General features: G+C 30.3%; 1 protein-coding gene across 1 annotated transcript; it reads right to left on the reverse strand.

Annotated features, from left to right (window-relative positions):
* Nucleotides 1-5,321: 5,321 nt before the first annotated feature.
* LOC105797149 (1-aminocyclopropane-1-carboxylate oxidase 5) lies at nt 5,322-6,824 on the reverse strand. Its single transcript, XM_012627084.2, has 3 exons — nt 6,665-6,824; nt 6,212-6,432; nt 5,322-6,113 (listed from the first exon to the last, which is right to left on the reverse strand). The coding sequence occupies exons 1-3, from the start codon at nt 6,809-6,811 to the stop codon at nt 5,513-5,515; spliced, it is 969 nt and encodes a 322-aa protein (XP_012482538.2). The 5' UTR covers nt 6,812-6,824; the 3' UTR covers nt 5,322-5,512.
* Between the last annotated feature and the right edge of the window lie 3,571 nt (nt 6,825-10,395).

The following is a 10,395-nucleotide window of genomic DNA, read 5'->3' on the forward strand; positions in this document are numbered from 1 at the left end:
ACTATCAAAGAGTTGAAGTTGCAATTACACTTTATAAAAAAATTAAACAATATTAATTTAGAACACACTATCAAAGAATTGAAGATGCAAATTAAATTTTATAAAAATATTTGAGAGACAAACAAATTAAAAATGCGAGCAACTAGGTTATTAATTTTGGGGAGTTGATAGGATTATATGGGGATAACTTGAATCTAAAAGAATCAAGATGGCACGTGTTTATTTTAATTAGTAAAATTATTAGTAAAATTTGCATAAATGATTGATAGCTATTAACAAATTTAATATTTTAAAGATAAATAAAATGAAATTAATAATATATTGTGTTTAACATATAGAAAATGATAATATTTTGTAATCAAATAATAATAAAGAGGTAAACACTCCATAAGTAATAAATAATTTATAACACACAGTAAAAATATTATGGAAAAAATTTTGAATTATTAATATCAATAATAAATATTTTTCTATTAATATTAAATTTTAATTGTTATGCCATGTTTTATTTATATTTTCAATTTAAATGTATAGTTTTATATTAATATTATATAATCAAAATGATTTTAATTATATTTCAATTAAAAATATTATATAATCAAAATGATTTTAATTATATTTTAATATACCTTAAATAACATAAATAAAATTTTTATTTCAGCTCAAAGTTAGCACAATTTATTTTAATAATGATTAAATTTGAACAAGATCTTTGAAAGTATCAAAATCGTTATATTTTTATCATAATTGATATTAATACAATAATTAGTACTAAAGTTTGATGTCCTTTTTAAATTATAGCGAAGAATTGGTACACCATTATCTTTAAGTATCAAAATATTTATCAAATACAAATAATAGATTAAAAAAAAAAAACACAAGTACCAAATTATATATTGCTCCTTTTTATAACAACATTCTGTCCATGAATTTCCTTTTTAATACAAGAATTGGTACTAAAGTTTGATGCCCTTTTTAAATTATATAGTACTCATTAATGGTTTTGGGGACAAAGGAATAAAACATATGACCACCTTTTTAAATTATAACCTGGTTTTTTTAATGAATGAAAACAATTTATAAAACATCTTTTAAGGTAGACATATAACTCGACAGTTGCACCATTTCATTTGTATCAAAGCATTAACAGTACCAAATGAACAAAGCCATTTCAAACATTTCAAAGCATTCAAAATTAACAGTACCAAATTAACAGCACCAGGACTATGCATGACATTCTAGAGCTCATTATATGCACTTCAACATTGCAGTAGCCATGAAAGAATATCAGAGTGTTTCTATTCAACAAAAATCTCAAAAAGCATACAAATCCAAACAGGACATGAGCATTCATAGTCCTTTGTTTTCATTTCTAACTGATCAAGCAGATGGAGCCACTGCACTTCAATTATATAGCCACTGCAAACAATTGTATAGCCACAAGCAATGGGGGGAAACTAACCTGTAATGAGGAAATCGGAGAGGAGACCGATGATGAACTGCAGCAACAAAGAACCTGTAATTCAGGACAAACAAACAAACAATGAAAAAAAAAACCATAACCGATTTATGTTCGGTCTGAATAAATAACAGATGCATGTTGTTTTCTGATTTAACAACCTTGAAATCTAAATACAAGAACCATCATCTAGGCATTTGACTAGAAAAATAAACATGTTTTCACAAAAATGAAAATGGAATACCAAGACAATTAGAGTTTGCTTACATACATATTCTCATACACCTTTCAAAGATAATTTAATTACAAAAGATAAATAATATTCTTATTTACATCATGGAAAAGCACAAGATTGTTAAATGAGTTTATTCATTTAAATGACTAAGAAAAATGCACAAAAGTACTTTTATCATAACAATATCATGAGTTTGGTTGCACTGGTTTTAATATTTCACAATCTTGTCTCTACTGCTTTAGTTTGATAGATAATGATGTGTGGATTACATAATCAATATATTAAACTGCAGATGGGAACTTGAGACAATATTAAAGAATTATAGAAAACCAAAAATTAATGGATGGGAAAATTATAAGGAAAATTATGAAATACTGACAACAAGCCTTTAATGCACAATGCCAAATGACAAACAAATTAAGGTCAAGAAGATTATTTAAATGCAAATACAAAATCTAGCCTTTCCTTGACAAGTTGGAACACAAACAAGAATATGAGACCTCTAGGAAGATCAGTTGGAACAGATCTGTTAATTTCTCTACAAATGCCCCACTACTGATATGCGTTGAAACAAAACATGCTAAATAAAATGGCTAGACGAGAGAACATGCTGATCATTGATAATAAATTAAGCTACAAAAGCAAAAATGGCAAGAGGAACAAAACATGGTACAGAAACAGAAAATAGAGAAACAAAAAACCACTACAGAAACAGAACATCAACAAATCATATTCCTTTCTAAGCTGCACTATTTGTTACCAAGTAAAAGAATTGAATTTCAAGAAAGAAAACCAAACAAATAAATAAAATTTGTGATTTAAGCAACGTCTAAATTTGATTATGCATCAGTTAACCCCAATACTTTCATCAAACAACTAAACCTATGGAAAGAAACATAAAGCAGACAGTCAGCAACAAAATAAAATGATATTAACAAGACTGTCAAGAAAAATCATCCAAGACAGTAAGCAAAATAAAGAAACATAAAGCAGACAGAATATGAAAAATGTTGGAGCAAAGAACCTGTAATTCAGGACAAACAAACAAACAATGAAAAAAAAACCATAACCGGCAAGAAACGAAACGCCGATTTACCAAGGACTGAAACAATCGCATGCGAGAGGAAAGAAATAAGTTATAAGTTTGGCGGAGATTATCGATTCAAGCCGTCCGAGATCTCGACACCGTCGAGTCGGAGAAGGATGCAAAGTGAAATCGAGAGCGGGTAGAGGTTTGGTTCACGGCACGCTCGCTTATGTTGGGAGGAGAGGGTCACTGGAGGCGATTTCGGCAAGGGGAGGGTAAATAAGACACCGATTAGCTAATCTTTGTTGTTGCAAGGGATTACAAATCGGTGGTGAAGCAGCCAAAATGCAGAATCCGTCCGCAACGGATTAGAACGAAGATAGAGAAAACAATAACCAAACGTCAGTATTCAAGGCCATACCGATTCGGGGTGTAATGGATTAGCCATTACACCCAACCAAACAAGCCCTTAATGTATATAACATGCTTATATGTAACATTATCTATAATTTCACCATTTATTTATATATTCATTCAAAGCTGTCCACTTGAGTCATAGTCACTAAATTATTTTTATATTGAGCTAAAGAACTCTAAATTGAGATCCGTTAATTTTATCTCAAACTAGACTCACATATATTCTTACCATAAAATTTTAAGAATTTTTGGTTTAGCCAATAAGTACATTTTATTCTTTAAAATCACCTCTGTTCTGCTGTCTGACAGTTCCGACCCTTCTTCACTAAAACTTAATTATCTCCTTGTACAAAATTTGGATGATGTCTCTATTTATTTATATTGAAAATATACTCTTTAAGTATTTTAAACATATAAATTATAACCCATAATTATTTTTATAAAATTTTTTATGATTTTCCAAAGTTAGAACAGGGGAACCCAAAATCATTCTGACCTTGTCTCACAAAATCTATTATATCTCATGATTTACAATTTCATTACTTACACTGTTTCTTCTATGAGAAACTATACTCAGTAAGCTTTAATTCCATATTTTTTCATCCTCTAATTTCATTTCCACAATTTATGGTGATTTTTCAAAGTTAACCTACTATTGCTATTCAAAACTGTTTTAGTGCAAAATGTTAATTACTAAGTTTATAACTTCCTTGTTCCCTTTCTCTATAATATTTTCCATCACTGTCACTTATTTCTCTTCACTAATATATCAAGAACATAAGACTTTATATAAGAAAACTCTACTATAACATCTTTTCCATGCTATTTCAATAATATCAAACTTAAAAATACATTGAAATCTCAATGTTCTTATCTTGTCCTATTGATTTCAATTTTTAACTTGATTTTCTCTCTCCTCGAGCTTCAATTTCTTGAATCCAACTTGATATTCTAGCTCCCCATAGTCTCCTTGTTATCTTTCTCTCTTGATGGATATTGAAATTCTTTTGATTTCTAGGTGAAAATGGTAAGTTTTTGGAGGAATGACTAAATTGTAAAGAAAGCAAAACTTTCCTTCTTTATCTCTTCTCCTCACGTTGGATGCATGGAAAATGATGGGTTGGTTTCTTTTCATTTTTCTTTCCACATATATATATACTACATAAATTAATAATAAAATAATAAAATATAATTTAAAAATCAAATTAAAATATTAATAAACTAATATTTATTTAATTAATTAATCTAAAATATCACCAACATCATCATTGCCTTCTAGATTTCTCTCTCTTCTAATTGACCATTTTGCCCTTTATGTTCTTTTAAAATTTCATCCTTGAGTCATCACTTAATTTGGTAAAATTACGATTTAGTCCCTCAAAAATTTTCATCTTTTCAATTTGGTCCTAATTCATCCATTTTCTTTGGTTTCTAGATTATTCTACCCTTAAAATATTTGCACTATTGGTCCTTCAACTTTTTCATATTTACCCTTTAACCCCTTAAATTTTGAGTATTTACTCTTGGGTCACAAAACTTTTCTCACTTTTGCGATTTAATTATTTCTTGAATTAATATGTTATAATATACTTCTCAATGTTGACATAACTCAAAATTACCCTTTTATCACTTTATTTCCTTATTTTAGTATATTAGGAATATTATCTTACTTTTTAATGTAGTAAATTTTTTTTTTTTTGGAGTATTACATATCTTCTGTTTCCTAAGTAGTCAGATACTCTCTTACGGGTGCATTACCTCTCTCGACCGAACCTTGATGATTAAGAACATAGGATTGTTGTTTTTTTGGTATATGGCTCAAAGTTGAAGATTTATCAAATTTAGTCTATTTCTTAGAGTCTTTTTTGTTTTTTTTAGGCCTATTATGGTCTATTATTTTAGGTCGGTTGAGACCACTGTCTATAGGCAAGTTGTGCCTATTTTCACTCTGCCAAATGTGGTTCTCGTCTACTCGATTAAATATTTTCGAGTTTAGTTTAATTACGTTATCATCGTATTTTTTCTTACCCTTATGAATTTCTTTAATAAAACTCTGTTGTTTAAAAAAATGTTGTAACATTTTCTAGAAAAATAATGGAGTCCTATCTCCCGAAAAAGGTTCCAAGATTTAAGGGATATATGGAAATTTGGCAAATCAAGATTGGAGGGGAATAGGCACAATTATAATATATCTTCATCAACAAAAATAAGCAAACAGCCTAGAATATACAGCATTCTCAATCCTTCCCTGTAGTTTTATGTTTAGGGAAAAGAAAGGGCTCTCCATAAACTAAGAAACAAAGTAAAATCTAAAAGGAAAAAGAAAAAGAAAAAAGAGATCGTATGTGATTTCATGTTTTAGAGCTTATTATCTTCACATGGCCGATACAGCTTGGAACCTTGGTTCTTTCGGGTGGAACTTTTGCTGATAATAAACAGACATATAGTCACCAAACACAAATTTGGGATAAGCTTGATTCCATTCTTCATTCGTTTCCTTCATCAGTTGTGGTGCAGGAGCAATGGTGGCTTTATGTGAAGGGTTATAATACGAAGCAACGGATCGCCTGTTGCTATCAGTGGTGCTGAAAACACGGTGCCAAGCGCTCTTATATCGCCCATTGCTAATCACCTCGATCTGATCACCGACGCTGATCACGATCGTGTTCTTCAACGGCTCCACATCGATCCATTCCCCATCTTTCCATACTTGAAGGCCGCCCACTTCGTCGTCTTGAAAGAGTAAGATGAGGCCACCGGCATCGGTGTGGGGTCGAAGACCAATGACCCTTTCAGGGTTCGGGCATGGCGGATAGTGACTCACCTTTGTGCCAAAGAAGGCATTGTTTTCACCTTCTTCACCGTCGAAAGCCTTCTTAATGTGCCCTTTTGGTAACCCCAAGTTTTCATCCAATACTTCCAAGATTTTTTCAGCCAATTTCTTCAGCTCATATCTGAATTCCTTAAAGGTTTCCCTGTCATCAACATCAACACACACACACACACACACACACATATAATCACAAACCAACCATTTTAATGAATGTTTAACTAGATATATATTGTTGCTTACTTAAATCCTGGTGTTTGAGACGGCCATTCATTTACATTATCATCCGTCAAAGTTACAATATCTTCCCAATCCACATTCTCCAACTTTTTGTCACCAGTTTCATTCAACAATTTCACCACCTTCGAGTTCTTGAAATTCTCTTCCCTTTCCAGCTTATAGAAATCTGTTGAAACCTTCTTCACTCTCTCCAGCAGATCCTCTGCAATCCCATGGTTCACCAGCTACAACAATTCGCATATATTTACATACAGGTCGACCAAAACTAATAGTCTTTGCTCACCATGTTACTCAAATTAGGATGTTAATGTCATATAGAAGAAATATCTAATTATGTCATGTATTTAAAGATTTTTTTATATATTTAGAAAGTTTTTAAAGGGTTATATAAAGATGTACATATGATCACATTAATGTTAAACATGAATATTAAGAAAAAAGGTAAGAAAAGGGTACATGAAAAAATCCCCAATCCTCGCATGCATTAGCAATGTGAGCTAGTGTTTTGGCCCTCTCGTGGCCATTGAGCTTAGAGAAATCAAGCACCGGAATCGCCCTTGAAATGTCGAACAACAAAAAGAAGAAGAAAAGAAGAACCGCCATTGAAAAGAGATGAGTGGAAATCCTTGCTTAGCTAAGTTTCTTCTTTTTTATTTATTTGGAGTTGTTTGTTTATTTGTGGTTAAATATCAATGGGAAGAGTGGTTGGCCACTATTTATAGCAAAGCAAAAGCAAGGGTGCCCATCGGATTCGTCAAACCATTTATTTTTGTTTCTACTAGTAACCATTAATGGTGTAGGGGATTGATTAAAAGTTAAAATATATCATAAGTCTATATTTTTATGTCTTTGAATTTAATTTAAATTTTTATTTTTAAATTTCAAAATTCAGGTCTAGTCGATAACACTGTTAAATTTTTTTAATTTGTTAATGTGATATTTTGAAATAAAATAACATTCACTTTACATCTATGTAATTAAAAATATTTATAGTGAACTTGAATTTAACAAAATATTTGAATTTAAAACACAAAAAGTAATATTAAATTCCTAAAATTAAAAATATAAGGACTAAATTTTAAATGTAAAGAGAGAATAGAAACTTATGATATATTTTAAACTTGATTAAATCTATACCTATAATTTAAAAGCATTCTCAAGTGGGTGTCTTTTTGATAAAGTTGCCGAGATTAGAAAATTATATCTTTAGGTTGAAAGTTTGAATTTCACCCTATATTATTTGTTTAATCACAAAGATCACCCTCTCAATACTAGGCTTCTACAAGTTAAAGATGAAGTGTCTAATGATACAACACATGAAAACCTAAAGCACACAACTATTCAAGAATTACCGATGATAGAACATAGGATGTCAAAGGTTAACTCTTTCGCATTATGTTGATATACAAATTCCAAGTTAATAATACATAATATAACCTTTTATGTTATAATTTAGGATATAACGAAAGTCAAAATAATTGGTCTTGATCCAAGTAATAAATGGTGCTTGCAACGAATGTCAAAATCCACTCTAGTTGTGTGCAAAAAAATTTTGGTGTTTGAATCATTCCAACACCTCTGCTCAGATAAGTATATAGCTAAATATTCTATTAAACAAAATAGTACATTGATTAATGATGTGATATACTTCTTGAAATAGCCATCGGTTTGTTGGATGTTTGAAATAGTTGTCGTAGCTGATATATTTTTTCTCAGTTAAAATAAAAAATATATTATGCAGGGGTAAAAAACATTAATTTATATGCATGCAGAGAAGTTATAAAGATTAATTACGATTTAAATCATCATAATTTAAAATAAATTATGCTGAAACTTCAAATTTTTCTTTTTTTTTAAACGAAGGGTACATAAGAGCTAGAAAGATTATCGTATTGTTAAGTTCTCAATTATTAATGTTAACAATCTAGATTCTTCCCTCTTCTTAATTTTCTTTTCTTACAGAATGAACCAAAGAAGAATATGAAAGAAAGAAAATGAATAGTAGAATGAAAGAATCCTCCGCTTATATACTCTTTTACCACCGCTTCCCTTAATCCCAAATCAGTCAGTACTATTAATACCCTTAATCATAATGTATCCCACTAACAGAAAACCCTTAGGTTTTATGTAACGTGACTAAACTTAAACAAAAAAAAATTTCTAATTAAATACTCATAATTTCCATTATATCAAACCTTTAACATTTTCAGGTGTGACATGGGTGGTGCGTGACTAATTTGGATAGGAAGTTGGAAACTCGGTTCGCAAGTTTTCACAATCAAATAAAGTTGGATAGGCTCTCTATGAGCAATATTTGGGCAAATCAAATCTTACTGATGGGTCTCATGGTCCTCAGCAATAGGTTAAAGGCCATTTTGGGGTTGCTCCATCATGATTTCCTCCTCTTGCCCCTATTTCTCATGTTTCTTTCCTTCCTTTAGATGTGGGATCTGGTTCAGTTCAAGGGAGGCATAGTAGCTAGTAGTCCTTGTGTTTTCAAGTTGGATTGTCCCAAGTTTCAAGGTTGGTAGGCCAAGATAGAGCAATTATTTGAAGGGAAAGGGTCATTGATATTGCTAAAGCCCGAACAATCATGCTACATTTGGAAGGAAGTGTTGAATTTGGTGCCCTAAATGTAGTATATTCATTTTGTATACTTGTATTTTTTTTTCAAACAAGTTGGATTAATAGTAATGTCCATTAATTATAGTAATACCCTTCGTAAGTTGGATTAATAGTAATGTCCATTAATTATAGTAATACCCTTCGTATATTATCCTTAATGGTTTTGCATGCAAAGCAAAATGGAAGCAAATATTGGCTTACTGGTTATCTAGCGTTTAACTAATACTAAATGGTATTATGTCGTCAGACCGTAATACAAAAAATAGCTTGTATTAGTAGATGAACCTCAACATATTTTTAGTTTAATAGAAAATGAACAAACCGGTTGAAAGGCTAATATGTCGTTTATCAAGCTCAATTGGGGAGATGTTTTATCTTGAATACCGCTCCCAAAAGATAGAGACATAGATATGACTGATTGGACTGATAGTACATTGGACAGGACCCAAGTAGAATAGATCCTAAATTCGTTTATGAATTTATTCACTTGTGACGTTCATAGTGTGGCATACCTTAATCATGAGTGGATGATGAAACATGTATGTGTGACTCGTATACTTTGACGTAAGTAAAAGCCTAAGTTAAAATATATAAGGAACCAAAAGCTGTTGCGTTGGGGATACGACTTCTGCAGTATGTAGCATCATTTACAATAGTAGAATTCATAGTCTAACTAATGGGTAAATGAGATCATTTCATCGATATTTCATAATAGATGAAAAGTAAACATGGCCACAAGTCGCTTGTCTTTGTGATAAATGACTTGAGTACTATTTGAAAGTAATTGGCTCTGTCGTGAAGGAAAATGTAATGGTTACCATGAGATCAAATAAAATCTTATTGGGAGAACATGTTTATCCTAAAGAGATTAAGGATATCCTATGTGGGTAACACACTTATGAAAAAGTCATTGGAAGAACACTGATTGAGTAGCATTAGTAATGATATGTAATTAAGGAGAGCTTAGTCACGATATTATAGTGGAATGACTTCGTGACTAAATGATTTAATAATTAATAAGAAAAAAAGTTGAAACTTAATTATAAATCATTTGAGCTCTAATTATATATGTCCAATCAGTCCTTTCGCTAGCTCGTTCAAACTGGAAATAGGTTGCATGTAGAACTAATTTAATAGAAATATATGGAAATGATAAAGTTAGAGAAATGAGTCATATTCAAAAATTAATATGTTTTCTCACTGAGTATAGAAATAACTTGAGAATTAATTTAAGGTTTTCAAATTATTATTTAATTAAATAATTGAAATTCAAAATTTTAATTAAATTAATTAGTCATTTTAAATTTGTTGAATATGAAAATTAAATATATTTCCTCATAGATTATTTTACAAAAAATTGTCATGACTTTAATGTAATTAGAATTGAGTTGAGAAAATTATTTAATTAGAAAAAACTCAATTTATCTAATTAAATTAATTAATAAATAATATTTATATTAGGAAATAGAAAAACATGTATTGAGTTGGATTAAATTATAAAGTGGTAGGTTAAAAGCCCAAGAAGCACATATAATTGGACCAAATACAAAAGAGACTTAATT

Source organism: Gossypium raimondii, chromosome 3 (genome assembly GCF_025698545.1).
Source record: "Gossypium raimondii isolate GPD5lz chromosome 3, ASM2569854v1, whole genome shotgun sequence".
NCBI lineage: Eukaryota > Viridiplantae > Streptophyta > Magnoliopsida > Malvales > Malvaceae > Gossypium > Gossypium raimondii.